The sequence below is a fragment of the Fusarium mangiferae genome, assembly GCF_900044065.1.
Source record: "Fusarium mangiferae strain MRC7560 genome assembly, contig: FMAN_scaffold028, whole genome shotgun sequence".
In the NCBI taxonomy this organism is placed as follows: Eukaryota; Fungi; Ascomycota; class Sordariomycetes; order Hypocreales; family Nectriaceae; genus Fusarium; species Fusarium mangiferae.
In genome coordinates, this window is record NW_024573948.1 from 63,305 (window position 1) to 81,318 (window position 18,014).

Sequence of the window (18,014 nt, forward strand, 5' to 3'; positions counted from 1 at the left end):
CGATATTTGTTGACATAGTTGGAGGGTCTGGAATTGACCAATGATTGCCGTGGGGTGACCTCGCCTGTCGGAGGAACAAATGTCCACGGAGGTTTCATCATCCGCTCTTCGAAAAAAGACTCTCGTGATAGTGGTTGCCAACAGGATTTACTGGCCACTCTCGCAAGAATAATGGGGTTTGTGTGGTGAAGTAATTAATACTTAACGAAACGATTTATATTACTACAATGCTGCGTATAGGCTGTTGTGATTTATCCTAAGCTTACTTGTTATAGCTCACTGACGAGCGTATGTAAAAGCATTGGCTGAAGTCAAAAAAATCACTGCCTATCGATCAATCCTCGTTGGAGATATAAAGCTCTGGGTCTCTACACTCTTCTTTTTATCTCTCTCTAATTCATTGCACCTGTTCATGAATGACATTGGTTTTGGTGTTTCCATAGAAGGTCACATATGTAAGTAATTAATTACCCTATGCTCATTGAGATGGGTCCGTGCGATCGCTTGCGCGCCTTGCTTATTGTGAAGTACTTTGTTCACCACCTCCACTACCCGTGAGTCGAAGTCACTCTGTTAGAAGACTAACACCGGGACTCGCAATGAGTTTGCGTGACGGTTGCAATTCTGAACAAATTCATTTTTTGGGCGGCCGAGGCCTGCCGCACTAAACAGTAGAAAATTTTCGCGACCTATTAATCTGAAACTGATTTACTCAAATGCATGATCCTAAGTGTTATTATTCTCATTCTTTAACTATCTCCTGAAATTTATATTTGAATTTCACACGCACGGTTCTGTGCCAAACTTCAAGCCTCACTTTCAAGGCACATGTTTCTCCACGTCGAGACGTATTTTTTCGTACCAAGGCAAAGCATCCATCTCACAGGATAGACTTCATCAACATGAGTTGGGCTCCCGACTCACCAGTTGAGCTAGCTGATGGCCGTTTGGTCTGTGGTAATCATGGCTTGGTTGTTTGCGGACGCTGCTGTGTTGACTACAGTTTTATGGATGACATCCTTGACGATGACTCAGTCGAAGGGCGAGTGAGACGTCCAGAAGAATATGAAGACGATCTCGACCGCGCTGGCTCTCTAGATATTGAGAGACTGGACCCCATCCGCCACATAGAAATATCTTGAGGCAGCGGATCAGTCCTACCAACAGTCTTTGTACCGCCCCCTTCAGCAACTCCCCAAAGTCTGTTCCCGGCAGGCATTGGACGCAAAGCTCACCCACCTGTAGCAAGATTTATTCGAGTGGATGATCCAGAGTCTTTTCTTATCTACACCGACGGTGCATGCCTCGGCAATGGACAAGTCGAGCCCAAGCGAGGATGGGCATTTGTTTTTGGACCTCAAGAACCAAATACTACTATGAGTGTCAACGAACGTCTGGAAAATCAGGGTCCATTGGGCGATTATGCCAACCAAACCAGCAATAGAGCGGAGCTTCGAGCCATCATCGGTGCCCTTCGTTACAGAAACTGGGCAAGCGAAGGATTCACCACTCTTGTCCTGGCGACTGATTCAGAATATGTCGTCAAAGGTGCAACAGAGCGGATCCGAGCATGGCTACGGAGGGGATGGAGGAAAAGCGACGGAGCGGTTGTAAGCAATGTGGATATGTGGCAGGTATTTCTTGGAGAGGTAGAGCGCTGGCATGAGTATGGTGTTAAGATTCAGCTTTGGAAGATTCCGCGAGAGTGGAATACTGAAGCGGATCGGTTGGCGAAGGAGGGTGCACAGCTTGATGAGGAGCTTACCTTTAAAGAAAGGCTGGGTATCTTCCCATGACGAGAAAGGTACAAGCTTATGGGCAAGCGGTGAAAGACTGAACATGGTAGCATTATCTGCCGAAACAAATGAGGTCCTGATCTCACTGAACCGTTTCGTCTAGAAGGATTATTAGCCCTACGTTTCAGCTGCAAGCCGAATGTGCAATAAGCTTTAGCTATTAGTATTAAGTCGCAGTGTGAAATTAAGCTTACATAACGGTATGACTCTGCCGAAACGCCATTCTGCTCAACTTGACTCGCGCTATTGAATTTGAGGTCCGTGATTGCACATTAGCGCAACGCCCATTCGCCATGTAAGCTATCTGAATGGTGGCAAGCCACAGGGGAATGATGATGCGGAATTGCTTGCTCCAAGATCACAGGCCTGTCAAATTCGATTCCGCGACTCTATTGCCCACTCCAGTCAAGCATCCCTATTAGAGTTGACGCAGATGCATTTGGTGGAAATGAGACCTTTCTCTGGGGAACATGATGGGGCCATAAACAGATAAATAAAGGCCAAGATCTTACATTGCGCAGTCAGGCTCATTTGGCCTTCAAATTCACTCTTTTCTTGTCTTCTTCAGTCACTCATTTCGTTGATTAAATCACTGGTCTTCACCATGGTCGCCACTCATTTCCTCATGCTTTCTATGGCCGCTGCCGTTGCTGTAGCTGGACCTTGCAAACCCCAGAGTTCTTCAGTCGTTTTCCCTGAAACAACCCTTACCACCGCGCTCCTTGAGACGACTTCCACTGCACTACTCAGCGAGACGACGCCGTCCGAGCCAACAAGCACTACTATCATTGAATCATCGATAACTTCTACCGCCGAAACTGCAACGACCACTGCCGTGACAACCTTGACATCGGCTGAGACTACCACCGAGGCAGCCGCCACGACTACAGAGGCTACGGCACCTCCACAGGGCGTCACTTGTCTTGCATCACACGGCCAGTGCTTTGGCGCCCTCAAGATCGAATGCGGTTACATCATCACAGGGGGCTTCGGTACGCCTTTCCAGTCGACTCTGGACGACTGTGTTGCTGCTTGCAATGGCAACTCGGGTTGTGCTGGCTTTTCTCACAACGGCGTTAGTTGTTACTTGGTCTCGTCCTTGGGCTATGCGACTGCGCCCGCAGTTGGCTGGGTGTCTGGTAAGAAGGCGGGTTGTGATCAGTAGATGGAAGAGTGGGATCGATGTATCTTATCGTCACGGAATCGCACTTACCAAGGTGCCAACGGAATTGGAAAATGACTCACTAGTACCTTTCATGTATATAGTCTTGCAAACTCCTATAACCATAACCACTGCATTATTATGGCTGATTGTTAGACCGTTTCCCCTGTAGTCGGCCTTGATTATAATATTGGGACATTTCGCTCCTAGTCATATCGCTCAACGCCATTCGCAACAAGAGCAGGAATGTTGTGGACCTAAGTCCACAGTCCTGTTAGAGATAGCCATATCAGTTACTTGATGGTTTTGGTAAAGAGGATCTGAAGAAATAAGAAGAACTGTTGGGACAGGAGCTCAATGCCTCTATCAAGCGATGTAATGAGAGCAGTTGAAGCCATAACTCTGCATTAATCTTCTGGATGCCCCTTATTTTTGAATAATTCCGTGGACTTGTCATTGTGATGCAAGGACAGAGAGATCCTTACCGCCATTTCCGAAATGCGATAGCAGTATAGGCAATCTTTTGTTGAGACTTCCACTGTAAAGCCATTTTGCTACGAAACTTGAACAGAAGTCTGCTCTGGAGGTTGAACCATGATTAATAGCTGACGTTTGAGTTGGCATATCTCATTGGTGTTTACTGCTTGTTGGCAAAGCTTAGGTAGTAAGATGTCTGGGCCATATGCAGCCTTTGTATAAGGCTTGATGAGTTGACCAATAGTCTATGTATGGTGCGTTCTATTTTTATCTTCAAGTGCCTAAGAAACACCGGTATGCCTAAGAAAACAGACCAATTACATTTCCGGGGTCGGGGTGAATGAGGCGTCTCTAAACATTCTTGATTGGCTCCGTTCTGTAAGGCGACTGGTTCCCTGACTGCCTCACCTCGCACCCCAAAACCAACCCCGCTGCACCCCAAAATGCGCCTCAAACTCATTAACCTCGATCTCACCCACAACATCCAGTCTTTCAAAAGAGTCGATCTTGCCTCAGCGAACCAGCCTTACAGCACGAGCGTTTCTTATCTCGTCACTTTCTTTCTTTTACGATACTTCTGGCAGAGCTACCCATCATCCCCCATGACCAGTCCTCAGCTTGGCCAAGATCAAGATAACGAAGAGGAGCTGGAATGTCTACGCCAAACTCAGTCACAGAGAGCACAACCACTCTCAGGGCGCTACGTCTGGTCTGAGACAAACAAATTAGAGACTAGTGACTCTCGAGTTGCTACGCCCATGGCTGACTCGGACAATCATCGAAAAATACAGCTCAGGCCTCGTAAAGCATACGCGAGAGACGACATGGATATCCGTAGGCTGCCAGAGCCGGCAGTGGACTCAAAGTATGAGACTCCTCACAGGTATTCCGGAGCAAGACAACCTACACCTGTGACAGCAAGACAATGTGCCAACAAAGATGGCCAATCAATCACCCCAGGGCGCCTTGCAAGAGACACAGCCCAAAACGACCCCCCTCCAAACCCAGCCCCTGAGAGCGAGCCGACAATGATGCGGCAACCAGAGACTCGACCCATTAGCCAGGATCAGCTCGTCGCCGAGGTCAGAGGTATCTATGCCGGCCTTATTATGATCGAAACAAAATGTATCGAAGTCGACAAAGCTGCGTCTGCAAACTCAAATTACAGCAGCGAATACTGGCAGGCGCACAATGCACTCCATCGCCAGTTAATGTATGAGAGTCTCGATCCTGTCAACATTACTACTGTCGAGGCATCGCAGGCTTACGACCTTGGAGCCCTTCTGTCGGAAGTTTCTCTACGCTCGCAGAGATTCTGCCGCCTCAACAGTCGATTACTACCACTTTTGCAAGCTGGAAATGGTACGCCTTTAAATGTACGGTTTGTCGAATTCATGACATTGATTGAAGCTCTCTCCAACATAATCATAAAATACAGTTCGTTGCCAGATTTCACAGATACAATTCTTGCCGGGTTGTTTGATTTGATCACGTCGATCATCAGAAGGTTAAACTTGAGATTCAGATGCGCATATGAGGAACTGAAGTGCAGGAACGCCTCGACTCAGATAATATTTGAGTTTCCCAACAATATGCGGCATGTCTGTACGACAATGCCTTGGACTATTTTGCCTGCATTGCTGGTATTATGGGGTGTTTGTTGGATGTTCATCATCGGTCCTGGTGATCTTGAGCCCCAGAAGTTCAACCCCGCTGCCCCGACGTTCTCGCCAGCTCCAGCTGCCTATGACTTCCTTGAGAACCCTGGCGCAGCTTACTACGAACGTAAGATACCTTGAGGTTGTTTCACTAGACACTTCTAACGATTAGCAGTTGGCCTACCGAGCGTTCCTGTGCCTGAACCTAGTAGTACGGGCTTTGATCAGCACCCTACTATCGACAGCCTCCTATTCACTGATGATGGCGCCGGCATTGATCCGATTTACTTAGTCCAACATGCTCCTCAAGATCCAGACTTCTTGTCCTTCGACGTGTTACCGAGGAACAGTGCAGGGATCGTGGAAACGTCCGTGAAGGAAGACCTCAGTAGAGAGCTACCAGCTGCTGTCACCCCAGATCCAATGCTACAGACCTACGGAGATGCGACCCGCCAAGAGCCATTCAACCCAATAGCTAATGTTGCATCGGTCAGTCAGGGAGTTCAAAATACTGGGTACGTAACGAAAGACCTACGTGGCGTCACATCAAGTACTAAACTCAAATGCAAGCAATGGCCAGACGAGCTCGTCGTACCTTGCATGCCCGAAATGCCAGCAGACATTTGCAAATTCCTTCACTCTCAACCGGCATCAGACAGAAGCGCATAAGGATGTAGCATCCAGCCCTGAAGAGTCGTTTCCATGCCCCAACAGAGGCTGCAAGAGATCCGTGAGAGGGTCTCCCTTCAAACGTCTTTACAACCTGAAGAGACATCTTCAGGTTTGTAAACACAATCCAAATGTTTCAACCTCACCCGCCGCGTCGGACGTAATGGAAGAGCGGCCATTGTCTCATTCAGTTTCAACACCAGCCTTACCTGATGAGCTACAGTCAGCGGAACCACCATCAGAGGGTTCATCAGGAGAGAGCAGCGTTAGGAAAAGGTCGAGGTCAGAAAACGACGATGACTGGAGTGAGGAATCATTGCTCAGAGAGATGAAAAAGAAGCTAAAGCGAATGGCTCAGGAGGTCAAGGAGAAGGAAGATGCATATCTGCGGGCTCGGGAGGGGCTGGAATCCATCCAAAAGACCATCCAAGTCATGGAGGACTCGCTTCGAAAGTCCTAGTCGGCGTTTGACTCATCGCTCCGAGAAGGTCAGGCTTGTAAATCGATAGGATGGAAGATCAGATCAGATGGATTGTTTTTGTAAAGGATATCTACATCCACAGCACTCACTATACTAGACTAGGTAACATCTTACGCATATCTAAACGCTGAATATTCCCTCATTCGACATTCGACATGTCAGACGATGGATCGACATGCCGGTCTTGCATCTTGAACGTGGGATTGCCGCTGTCTATATCTTAATTGACCCCTGTCTGACAGAGAACGTCAGACTGGCCTCCACTAGATCCCAACCATCTACCACTAATCTGAGTCTCAAATATTTTGTCGACTGCTAGGCTGAGAAACGTCGTGGATCCCGCTTATCCACATGGTAGGCGAGGATTGCAGAAATGTGATATATCATTGCGGTCCAGTGGCCAAAATGAGCTTGCCTCGGCGTTACGACTGGGTACGTCAACGCTACTGCAACAGATAACTTGGCAGCCAAATGCCGAATTTCTGATCATGCAAGTTCGGCACGAAGCAAGGTGAACCCAACAAAGTTTGTGTAAGTATGCATGCAGTTCCGGTGAGAGCTGCAACGTTAGAACCAACAACCAACAACCAACATACATAGATACGAGACACATGCTTTACGGAGCAGCACCGAGTTAATATAAAACTGAACGGCACGTGCGGGAGCGGACCGGAGGCTATCCGGAGCTAAACAACAAATTGCAGAAGAGCCACTAGCACTTCTAAAGTATTCGTAATGCTCATATCGCAGGCCGCGCCAAACCGCAAAAGGACAGTCTACAAGGTTACTGCCTGGATTTTCAGGGCACACTAGACAAGGCCATGTTACTCTACAGCGGCGATGGGGATGGGGTTTGTGTTCCATCGTTGATGAGTGATTTTATTTAGTTAGACGAGGGCGTACGATTGAGCCTATGCTTGATTGCTGCAACGCGTGCTGATACCCACTTGTTCCCAGCAAGAGGGTCCTGGAGTGCCTGTTGATACTCCGTAGATTGCGGGCATGTCTTGCGGGCTGCCTTTGACAGGTGCTTTAGTGGTGTAACATTGAATGGATATGCCAATGCTGTCCATGTCCGCGTCGCTTGGCATACTAATCTACATAATGAGATTGGGTTAATTAATCGTACTGAATACGTTTAAATATTAAAATGGATTTTGCATCAATTCGCAAAGATCGCAGAATTGCCCCTTCGTTATCATTTCCTCATACCACTATCATTTAGCTCGGCACTAAACAACAGCCACCAGAGAATGGTCATGCTATTTTCAGAGCCGTTTGCACTAGAGCAAATTTGCCCCAGTCATAAACCCTGTCCCTGACTAGTAAGCTAACGGTCTTTCCAGAGACTTGGACAGACGGAATTGAATGGCAGCAGAGAGACGTGTCGGGCTCTGATTTGGCTCGATCTGCTTGTAATCGTCTGTTGATCAGTAAAACGTCGCACAAGACACTAATTGCCACTTTATCGTCATGTCATACCGATCCGAGTCAGTATCAGATGTTAAACCAATGCTAGCGAAGCTATATCATTCTGGCAAGGTCAAGGGTCCCTCACTAAGCCTCACCCGCCAGCCCGCAGCTAGAAACAAAGTTCGTGCCGCTGAAGAAAGCCGTTCGTTGCTCTAGGGATTGCGGGCTAGTCTCAGGGTTAGCCACCTGATGCAATCAGTGAAGGGTATCCGTAATGGTGGTGGTGGTTTGCGTAACTCTCACCAGCTCTTTGCATGGTTGAGCCCTTTTTCATTCGGTATCTTGGCCTCATTTGTTCTAGTGGCCGTTGTAACCTTTCTCCAGTGTTTTGCGCTGATCAGGCAGGCTTGGGAATACGACCCTGTTTCTGGAATCGTGGTAGCATTGCGCTTGGCGGTACCGAGGTTCTGGCTCTCGTGACAGGCGGTGTTGTAACCTTCAGAGTGTCATCAGAAAAGAAGGTGTAGCAGCCGTAGCGCATGGAATCAACATTGAGTTTAATTAACACGCTTCATACTGGTTTCGTCGATGCTTCAGAAAAGCATCTTCAATCGGAGCTAGAATCAGTGTCATGAAGCCGCATGGCCCTATCTCAAGCCATAAGGTTTCATGTGTCCACTCGATAGTGGTGATCAACCAACCCCAACTGACTTGAATCTAGTCCGCGTTATCACCGAGGCTCCATTCTGGATGCCACTTGTTGATTCTAGAAACGATTTGGTATTTTTATTGAAACATAAGAAACGCGAACTAAGTCCGTAAGTGCTAGAAATCAAGCGGTATCAAAGCTGCTGAAACATGGATATCCCTTCTACGCCGTAACCTTTTGTTCATGGTATCGACCTGGTGTTTGAGTCCTGGTGGCTTATCGAGTCTGCGCTCGTGACACTTCCTGTGACAGAGGTGCTATTAAGTGACTCCATCTTTGCCATCTTCTTCCTCTTTTCAAACTCATCCAGCAATGCATGGATCGTGCCCAATGGAAACTCGTGTATCATGGGCCTTGTAGATGCGGGGCAGACGTTTGACTCGTGATCCTTGAACTCTTCCATGGCAAGATTGAGTCGTAGTAATTGTTTCCACGAAACAATCGCATCACCGATTAAAAAGGTCGGCACCCTGGCCATGGCCATCTCTTCGAGGATCCAGCGCCGGTGGAAGAAGTTCCTGTTGAGAAAGTCTGCAGTTCCAATGGCAGCGTCGCTTTGGGGGTCGAATAAGTGGATAATGGGAATTGCCCACTCGTGATGGGGGGAGTAGTTCTCAGGATGTTCCTCCTTGTCGCCGGGTTCCTGCCACGTCTCGGGCATCGCATTGTCAAACGCTTGGATGAGCTGGATACCAAGATCTGTCTGAGGTATCTTGAGTCCCACCCAGCCCACTACCATCTGCGCGCGCTGATACACGTGGTACATGATGAGTCTGCTCTTGGAATTCTCCCTCGAGTCCATTGAGTTGACGCAGATGCAGTCGATCCATACCCGCAGCTTCGGCCTGTTGTCCACCTCTCTCCCACCCAAATGCCTGAGAAGGCTCCTCAGCCAATTCGGTGATCTTTTCTCCCTGCCCAGACTCTCGCTCGATTTGCTCACGGCGGGGTAGAATACGGCTCGGACATATTTGAGGGCGAGGGCGATGTGGACGGGGACGGGAATGGGACTTCGGTCGAGAATGATTCTGTCTTGGTCTGCGGGGTCGCCGAGCAGTGAGGAGATGGCGATGAATTCGACGTCTCGGCTTAAAGGGAGAGTGACGAGGCGACAGACGACTTGGTCGTTGACTGTGTTTGCAGGTTCAATCTCCAAGAAACGGACCTCGTCTTTGGAGGTGCTCAATCTGGAGTAATTGATCCTGGGACGTCGTAATTCGGACGCCATTTTCGTATGGTGGTGCACCAATAGGTAGGTAGCTACGCCGTACTGCAATGCAATGGGCAGTCAATTAATGCGAAGCTCCGTGACGGGCTGTTGGTTTGTCCGTCTGTCTGTTGGTTGTTGGTTCGTTCGCGTATCTTATGCACGTCGATGTGTCAGGAAGGTGATGGCAGTCCACTCTCGGCACTGCTTGTCAGCAATATGTAAGGATAAACCCAAGAAGATGGTTCAGAGCAGGCAATTCTTTTTTTCCTCCTCCTCCCCCTGGCCAAGCTCCCACTTTTATTACATCCCCGCCCCCCCTCTCCACTAACTTGGTCTAGACTGCCCCTAGGAACCATCCCCGGCACGCAGACGGAACCGTCCACGGAGGCCATCTCTAGCGTCGTGCCCGTACTGTACTGCACACTCCCTCTGCAATCAAACCGGACCAACAGACCAGATACAAACAAGAATCAGGCCTACATACTAGTAAGGTGCTCTAGCTAGTGAGTATCAACCAACAGCCAACATGCAGGTCAGTGGTGGAGTTGCAAAGTCCCTTAAACCCCGTATCTTCCGCTTCCGCTCGCTCTCAAAAAGTAGCCAGTCTCCTACATCGTCCCGGTCGGCGAACAGCTCGTTTGCTAATACCCCAAAGCCCAAGTCTTTACCTTGCGGCCTAAACGAAAATCCTCATACACACAATGGTACCCAGCCTAATCACACCGCCTCCAAGCCGCTCTGGAGAAGCCACACTACCAAAAGATGCCTGTCTGAACCCGGTCAACGTTGCCGAACCCGAGGGTCACTGGATTAAGCTTCCAGAAGCACTGTTCTCGTCGATTATGGCAGTGGAACCAGAAGTCAATCCCTTGTACAGGACATCGAAAGCTTTATCAGACGAATGGCTGAAAACGTAAGTCCACTTGGGACAAGAGTCCAACTCCGTCCATCTCGGTAATGTTTGAGACATTGCTCGCTAACAGCCCTATTATACAGCGCATTGCGCATGAACGATAAGACAGCGGCCATCTGGAGTCGGCTTGACATTGCCTACATGAGCGCAATATGCGCCCCGCATGCTGATCTCGAAACACTTAAGCTGATGAATGACTGGAATGGATGGGTCTTTGCATTCGATGACCGTAAGTCAAGCAAACAAAAACCGAGACTCCAATATTCTAGAACGGCCCGCGCCGCTTTTGCATACATACATACAGACAAATTCCACGGCTGAAAAAAAGTGGCTTCCGCTAACAGAACAATAGCCTTTGACGAGGGAACATTTGCCAATGACCCCATCAAAGCGGCTGAAGAAGTCATCTATACACTCGCGACCCTCGATAATATCCATCCCGTAGTATCACCCGACGAGAACCCATTGCGACATACCCTCCAATCCTGCTGGATGCGTTTCAGAGAGCGATCGAGCCCAAGTCTACAGTACAGATGGAAGAAGCACCTTACCATGTACTGTGTCGGCGTGCTGCAGCAGGTTGGCGTCCAGCATAGGGCGACACGGCCTACAATCGAAGAGTACATGGACATGCGCGCTGGTTGCGTAGGAGCTTACCCCTGCATTGGGCTCATGGAGTAAGTACCGTGCCCTACCATCTCATTGATTGCGATCCGCGGTTTCAGTCGCTGCACTGTAAATGTCACTGTAAAAAGAAAAAAACAAGACCAGAGACCACAAGCGCGGCTGGAAAAGTCTTCTAAGTTTTTTGGCGGTTTCACCTTCGCCTAAGGCTATCCTTGTTCTGGCCAAGCTGCAAGCCATCATTCCACGGTAGTTCGACTCGATTGGCGCCCAATTGGCCACTGAGCGAAAAAGTTCCAGGCCTGAGATTTGGCCAATCATAGCGACAGAACTTCACTAACTGGGCCATTCAGGTTTGCCGAAGGCATCGATATCCCCCAATACGTCATGGACCATCCCTCAATGCAGGCGATATCACGAATCACCTGCGATTTAGTCACATTGTAAGACCTTCCAGAAGCCTTCCATTCTCCCCGCTAATAACGCCAGGCAAAACGACTTGTGCTCGTACCGAAAAGATTTGATCCAGGGTGAAGAGAGTAACATCATCTTCATCCTGAAGGATCAGGGCATGACTGATCAGCAAGCCGTTGACCAGATTGGGGAGATGCTCTATGACTGCTACCGAAGATGGCACATGGCCTTGGCGAATCTGCCGTTCTGGGGTGAGGGCATTGACAGGGATGTCATAAAGTTTGTCAATGGATGCCGAAATATCGCACTCGGTAACCTTCACTGGAGGTGCGTGCAGCCGCCCCTTTCCATTCACTTTGATATGCTGACGAGAGCTACAGTCTATACACATTCAGATATCTTGGAAACGATGGCCCAGAAGTCAAGAGGACTCGTATGATGAAGCTCCCTTAGGCGAAGAATTGTTGGGGACGAGAAGCGAGAAGCGAGAAGCGAATTGCGTGGAATGATGTCGTGAGCTGACCCTTCAGGCGAGAACAAGGGGGTTTTCGCTTCTAGAAGGAAAGGGTCAAACCCACTTTAGATACCCGTATGTATACGAGAAATTGACTTCTGTTTCAGTTGGTTCAACTTTCATTCCAGTAATTGTGGCTTTCGTGCATGCAGTTTGAAAACCGGTTTGTGGGTGTTGGCTCTTGGCTGTTGGTTGTTGATAAGACGGTTCGGATGAGGTATGCTGACTATCTCCGAATTCCTGTGGTCTTGGAAATACTCGCATATCCCGAGATGTCTTGGTTACTGGTTCTCAATGCTCAGATCAACAATTTAAATGATAGACAATGTTGTAGATCGTATAGTGCCGTACAGATGAGACGGGCTTTGACGTCGCATCTAGAATTAATGCTGATCCAAAAAGCCAACTCCGACTACCTGCATGAAGCGGCCCCAATTTGTGTCAAACAAACAAATAAAGCGCCTCTCATTGTAATCATTCCTATTAATATTTATAGACATACAATAAGCAAGGAGAGTATCAGAGTCTTAAACGTAAGGGGTTTATCCGTTAAGTGATCCAGTAGCTGTGATTTATACAAGGTTTTCCAACCAAGAGTCGTGTACGGTATATCCTCCACCAACTAATCCCCGATCCACAGATGATAGTTCAACCGCAGGAGCAAGTTTCATAGAGCCAATTCATCAAAGTATTTGATTAAAAAATAAAAACATGGCATCAGATACATGCCAAGAAATTCCAAAAAAGACATCCAAACGACGCAGGCCTGATTCGAACAGACGCCTCCGAGGAGAATAGATTTCTAGTCTATCGCATTAGACCACTCTGCCACTGCGCCTTACGTAATGGATATCAGGGTGCTCAGAACATGGGAATCATACTCTTGCAGACGCTGCAAAGTAAGAAGGGCGGTTGCTATTATTCTCGTTTGTTTCGGCAATGCTCAACAAACTTTGCTACTGCACTGAGATTGACCACCTTCTGTTAGACTAATGTTAGTTTGGCTGAAGGCAGATCGATATGACAATTAAATGCATGCTTCAAAAAAGCAGATCAATACTGTCTTCCAAAATATCGACATCAACCAAGAAGAGTGTCAAACATCGACCAATATATTGACCGAACAGGGTATCTTTAACTTGTGTTTATCAGCTAACTTGCTGGCTGGAGGGGCTGGCTCTTGTTGCCACGGCTCCTTTCTGGTTTGACATCAGCATAGCTACCCTATATCAACAGTTGGAATATAATTACAACTAAGATATTTTGCCTGAGATTTTTATAAACTACAATAAATGGAAACAAGAACGGCCCATTATTTATTAAGAAACCAATATATCCTGCAACTAATAACTATATATCCAATCCCTTATATTGCAAACATCCTGTATCTGCATCATTATCGATATAGGCTCTGTGTCTGCTAACAGTCTTCAGCACACCAGTAAAACCCTGCTTGTGAGTAAAATCATCGTGTTACTACTGGTCGAAATAATTAGGAGCCAAAAGCGAGAGACAAACATCGCGGCTATAGACGCATCTCATCCCAATATTCAGGCTGCCGCGGTTATTGCCTAAAACAGCCTAGCCAACGAATCATGAAGCTTTCGGCTCATCGAAATCATAGCCGAGAGCCATGTGATATCGTCAGATTCAACGGCCGCCGGGGAAAACGCTCAATTCAATTCAGTTCACTTCATAAAACAGGTGAAAAGGCCCGATACTTATGAACAGCATATTCACCGTGCCGCACTCACAATTTCATCACTATCATCTGGTGCGTCAAAAGGACCGATGTGACCTGATGAGCTAAGCCCAGGGGAGCATCTCGAGTGCGGGGATGATGGGATGATCAGCGAACCTACCCCAGAAACGTCATGAGGCTAAATCGGGGTTTCTGGGGTTGACGTTACTATTGGTTACAGAGGCTCGAGATTCTCGGCGTAATTAATTCGATAGTGCAGTCGGAAATATGCAAGACGTAACGGTTTCGTGATGGGGAATGATTCCGCGTCTTTTTGAGTTGGATATATAAGACGGATCATCCTGCCAGTAAATCGCATCAACAGTCCTCTTTGCCCTTCGTTCTTCACTGCAATCCTTTCTTCCGGCACTCACGGAGAATGTTTACTCAGATCTTGTATGGCCTTACGGTCTTGTCGGCCCTCCAAGGCCAGGCCACTGCATCGCCCGGCGGTTCCAGCCTTGATCGCTTCATATCAAAAGAGGCCGACATCTCCATCAAGGGCGTCCTTGCCAATATTGGTGCCGATGGCAAGCGAGCTCAGGGCGCTGCGCCTGGTGCTGTTGTAGCAAGCCCTTCGAGAACAGACCCAGACTGTAAGTCACTATTCAGGATACTATCGAAAATTAATGACTGAGATGCTTTCCAGACTGGTACACATGGACCCGAGACTCCGCCTTGACATACAAAGTTCTTGTCGAGCGCTTTATCCACGGAGACAAGTCGCTCCAGCGAAAGATCGACGAATATGTCTCTGCCCAAGCCAAGCTCCAGGGCGTCACCAACCCATCTGGTGGTCCCGAGACAGGCGGCCTTGGGGAGCCCAAGTTCCACGTCAATCTCACAGCTTTCACAGGATCTTGGGGCCGCCCTCAACGTGATGGCCCGCCTCTGAGAGCTACTGCATTGACTCTGTACGCCAACTGGCTAGTTTCTCGCGGCGACCGCTCCAAGGCCGTCAACAAGGTCTGGCCCGTCATCGAGAAGGATCTTGCCTACACAGTCAAGTTCTGGAACAGAACCGGTTATGATCTTTGGGAGGAGGTCAACGGATCTTCATTCTTCACCCTCTCTGCTTCGCATCGTGCTCTCGTCGAGGGAGCTGCTCTTGCTAAGAAGCTTGGCAAGTCTTGCTCCGACTGCACAGCCAATGCTCCTCGCGTTCTCTGCTTTATGCAGAGCTTTTGGACAGGCAGTTACATCGACTCCAACATCAACGTCAACGATGGCCGCAAGGGCCTTGATGCCAACTCTATTCTGTCATCTATTCACACCTTTGATCCTTCTTCGAAGTGCACAGATTCAACCTTCCAGCCTTGTTCATCAAGGGCTCTTGCGAACCACAAGGCAGTAGTCGACTCTTTCCGCTCCATCTACGGCGTCAACAAGAACAGAGGTAAAGGTAAAGCTGCTGCTGTCGGTCGATACAGCGAGGATGTGTACTACGACGGCAACCCTTGGTACTTGGCTACTCTAGCCGCTGCCGAGCAACTGTACGCTGCCGTCTACCAATGGAACAAGATCGGCTCCATCACTGTTGACAGTGTGTCACTCCCCTTCTTTAGTGACCTTGTACCAAAGGTATCCAAGGGTACCTATCGCAAGAACAGCAAGACATATAAGGCTATTATCAAGGCTGTGACTTCGTATGCTGATGGATTCGTGGCTGTTGTGCAAACCTACACTCCCAAGGATGGTTCTCTCGCAGAGCAGTTCGATAAGTCTACTGGAACTCCCAAGTCAGCTGTTCACCTCACCTGGTCCTACGCTTCTTTTGTCGGCGCTGCTGAGCGGCGCACTGGCGTCGTTCCTCCAGCTTGGGGCGAGAGCAGCGCCAACAAGGTGCCCTCTGTTTGCGAAGCAGCTCCCGCCTGCGATACCACCATCACATTCAACGTGAAGAATGTTGATGTGACGTCTGACCAGAAAGTTTACATTGTCGGCGGGATCACTCAGCTTTCCAACTGGGCTCCTGCCGACGGCATTGCACTTGAGGAATCCACAAGCACCAAGAGCTTATGGACTGTGAAGGTCAAGATTCCCTCCGATACCAGCTTTGAGTATAAGTACATCAAGAAGACGAGTGATGGAACTGTTACATGGGAGAGTGACCCCAACAACAGTGCTGCGACAGGTAGCAAGTGTGGAAGCAGCAGTACTATCAACGATGAATGGAGGTAAAAGTTGGTGTGATGGGAGTTAAAGTTACCTTCTGTTGAAGTTTTGATAGACATAATATAAGAGCGAAATAATACTCCGGGTCATTCCTCTCATACTTTTATGCCTCGCTCATTTTGTAATTACCGGCCTCCTTTCCTCCATGAAACCAACATAAAATGCCGCTACGGTGCTCCAATATGTTGAGTAATACTACAAAATCTTTATATTCTGTGGTGAGAAGGTCAAGCAGCTGCTGGACGATTCAATCAATACTACGGCAGCTCGGCACTTTGACTTTGTGACCTATCCCTTGCAGACGATATTAGATAGTGAAAAGTGGGCTAAACCCGCTTGCCCCATTGGGAGACTCAGTTGCTGCATATTAACGATTGGCGAATTGCTGCTTCCTATCTGCACTCATACCTGAAGGATTCGAAGCGAAAGCTTATAGGATCGAGCTCACAGAATGTCATGCAAACAATCTTTTTATTATTAAGAATAAATCAAGTACATCTGACCCATAAAAAGACCCAGCGTTCAAAACTTTAACGGAACGTCTAGCCTCGAGTTTTGCAGTTGGTACAGTAGTCCATAATGATAGTACATGAGTTGGAAAGGTGTATATGTCCGCAGATATCAACACCGTCATTCTCCTTAGCACTCTCACGACTAGGGAATATTCTGTTAGCATGGTTCATATCCCAAGTGGACTATAGCTTACGCTTCTTTGATGTCGGAACCTTTCATGCCAATACCGTAATTGTCGCACTGAAATTTGGCAATGCATGCCGCTTGGCCGACAGAGGCTGCTACAAGGATACCTTTAGTTGAGCGGCTGTAGCGAGAAGCATAGTCGCTGTATACGGTGTTATCCTCATACTTATTGATCGCTCTGTCGCAAGCTTCACGAAGTCCCTTCTTAGACAGACCATCGCCGGTGCCGCATTGTCCACCGTCATCGTTATCTACAGCAGTCTGACTAGGCAAAGGAGTGGTGACTGTTGAAGGCTCACCCACGCCGACTGACTGGGTGATTTTTGTGATGCCTGGGATGTTGATGTAATCTAGCACGTAAGCTGACCACACCAAGACCGTCCCATCTGTAGTGGTGGTGATGGGTTGCTGGAAAGGCTCATCCGTAATGGGACCAGTCTCAGGTGCCACAGTGATTTGTGACGGAAACTCTGTGTATGCGATACACTGGCCGTCAACCAAGGTAGTCGTTGCGTAGTATCCTTCACCGCTGACTGTAGTTGAGCACTGGCAGTATGGCGTCTCAACAGCAGGACCGCCATGGATGACACATGGGTAGTAGCTGTGAGTTACTTCTTCGTCAGTAGATATTGGCATGTCGGTGGTACTATCTGTGCCTCTGGTCCTGGTAATGAACGTGCTGGTGACTGTGCTGACTGAGTATATAGTATCAGAAGCTGTTGCGAAAGTAGCAGTTGCTTCTGTATTCGAAGTCAAATCGATGGAAACGGCATTCGTAGAGCCATCGCTGGTGACGGTGGAAGTTGCGTCTGTATTAGTCAGGCTGGTGGTGATTGACTCCTCTACGGCTGTAGAGCTAGTAAGAATCGTAGTCTCAGTATCATTCCAACCATCATCACCACCAAAGATTTCCGCCCACTCTGCCTCCAGAGCTGCGACTATCTCTGGGTCAACGTCCGCGGTGTAAGCGTCATCTGGAACAATTCCGACAGGATTGGTACCTGCCCAGATAAACTCCGGCGTCAATGTCACAGTTGTCGTGGCTTGTGTATCCGTCGCGCAGCTGATGAGAGTTGGACAGTCGCCGAATTCGGTCCTAAGCAGTACGGTTAACGTCCTTCCAAGGTACATAAGATATATCGATGGGTGCTTACATGATCTGAGTTCCGTCGGAAGTCACGTATGAGACGCTCCTGGTACAATCTTGCTGTGTTGCAACTGTACATTCCTCTGAAGTAGTTGTTCCTCTGTAGTGGTCAGGGTTGGAAATTAGTTTAGTTTAGTATACTAATACTAAAAAAAAAATACTAATAGTATACTAATACTAAGAAAAAATTAGTATTAGTATACTAATACTAA

The 18,014-nt window shown here is 48.2% G+C and overlaps 7 protein-coding genes and 1 non-coding gene across 8 annotated transcripts; 5 read left to right on the plus strand and 3 right to left on the minus strand.

Moving 5' to 3' along the window:
* Positions 1-902: 902 nt before the first annotated feature.
* Positions 903-1,796, plus strand: FMAN_11747 (uncharacterized protein; the record flags this gene model as incomplete). The annotated part of the gene is made up of 2 exons (XM_041826079.1): positions 903-957; positions 1,246-1,796. 2 exons carry the CDS (start codon positions 903-905, stop codon positions 1,794-1,796), a joined length of 606 nt encoding a protein of 201 aa, XP_041691395.1.
* A 604-nt stretch (positions 1,797-2,400) lies between these two features.
* Positions 2,401-2,961, plus strand: FMAN_16267 (uncharacterized protein; the record flags this gene model as incomplete). Its single annotated transcript, XM_041826080.1, has 1 exon — positions 2,401-2,961. The coding sequence occupies one exon, from the start codon at positions 2,401-2,403 to the stop codon at positions 2,959-2,961; it is 561 nt and encodes a 186-aa protein (XP_041691396.1).
* A 1,076-nt stretch (positions 2,962-4,037) lies between these two features.
* On the plus strand, positions 4,038-6,222 carry FMAN_11748 (uncharacterized protein; the record flags this gene model as incomplete). The annotated part of the gene is made up of 3 exons (XM_041826081.1): positions 4,038-5,220; positions 5,269-5,608; positions 5,664-6,222. 3 exons carry the CDS (start codon positions 4,038-4,040, stop codon positions 6,220-6,222), a joined length of 2,082 nt encoding a protein of 693 aa, XP_041691397.1.
* A 2,324-nt stretch (positions 6,223-8,546) lies between these two features.
* FMAN_11749 (uncharacterized protein) lies at positions 8,547-9,593 on the minus strand (the record flags this gene model as incomplete). The annotated part of the gene is made up of 1 exon (XM_041826082.1): positions 8,547-9,593. The coding sequence occupies one exon, from the start codon at positions 9,591-9,593 to the stop codon at positions 8,547-8,549; it is 1,047 nt and encodes a 348-aa protein (XP_041691398.1).
* Positions 9,594-10,276: 683 nt separating this feature from the next.
* FMAN_11750 (uncharacterized protein) lies at positions 10,277-11,979 on the plus strand (the record flags this gene model as incomplete). The annotated part of the gene is made up of 6 exons (XM_041826083.1): positions 10,277-10,488; positions 10,572-10,717; positions 10,841-11,165; positions 11,466-11,555; positions 11,602-11,853; positions 11,907-11,979. 6 exons carry the CDS (start codon positions 10,277-10,279, stop codon positions 11,977-11,979), a joined length of 1,098 nt encoding a protein of 365 aa, XP_041691399.1.
* An 817-nt stretch (positions 11,980-12,796) lies between these two features.
* Positions 12,797-12,878, minus strand: tRNA. Its single transcript has one exon. It is a non-coding gene; the product is annotated as a tRNA-Ser (tRNA).
* A 1,282-nt stretch (positions 12,879-14,160) lies between these two features.
* FMAN_11751 (putative glucan 1,4-alpha-glucosidase) lies at positions 14,161-15,962 on the plus strand (the record flags this gene model as incomplete). The annotated part of the gene is made up of 2 exons (XM_041826084.1): positions 14,161-14,377; positions 14,431-15,962. The coding sequence occupies 2 exons, from the start codon at positions 14,161-14,163 to the stop codon at positions 15,960-15,962; spliced, it is 1,749 nt and encodes a 582-aa protein (XP_041691400.1).
* A 536-nt stretch (positions 15,963-16,498) lies between these two features.
* FMAN_11752 (uncharacterized protein) lies at positions 16,499-17,881 on the minus strand (the record flags this gene model as incomplete). Its single annotated transcript, XM_041826085.1, has 4 exons — positions 16,499-16,610; positions 16,663-17,599; positions 17,661-17,751; positions 17,810-17,881. The coding sequence occupies 4 exons, from the start codon at positions 17,879-17,881 to the stop codon at positions 16,499-16,501; spliced, it is 1,212 nt and encodes a 403-aa protein (XP_041691401.1).
* Between the last annotated feature and the right edge of the window lie 133 nt (positions 17,882-18,014).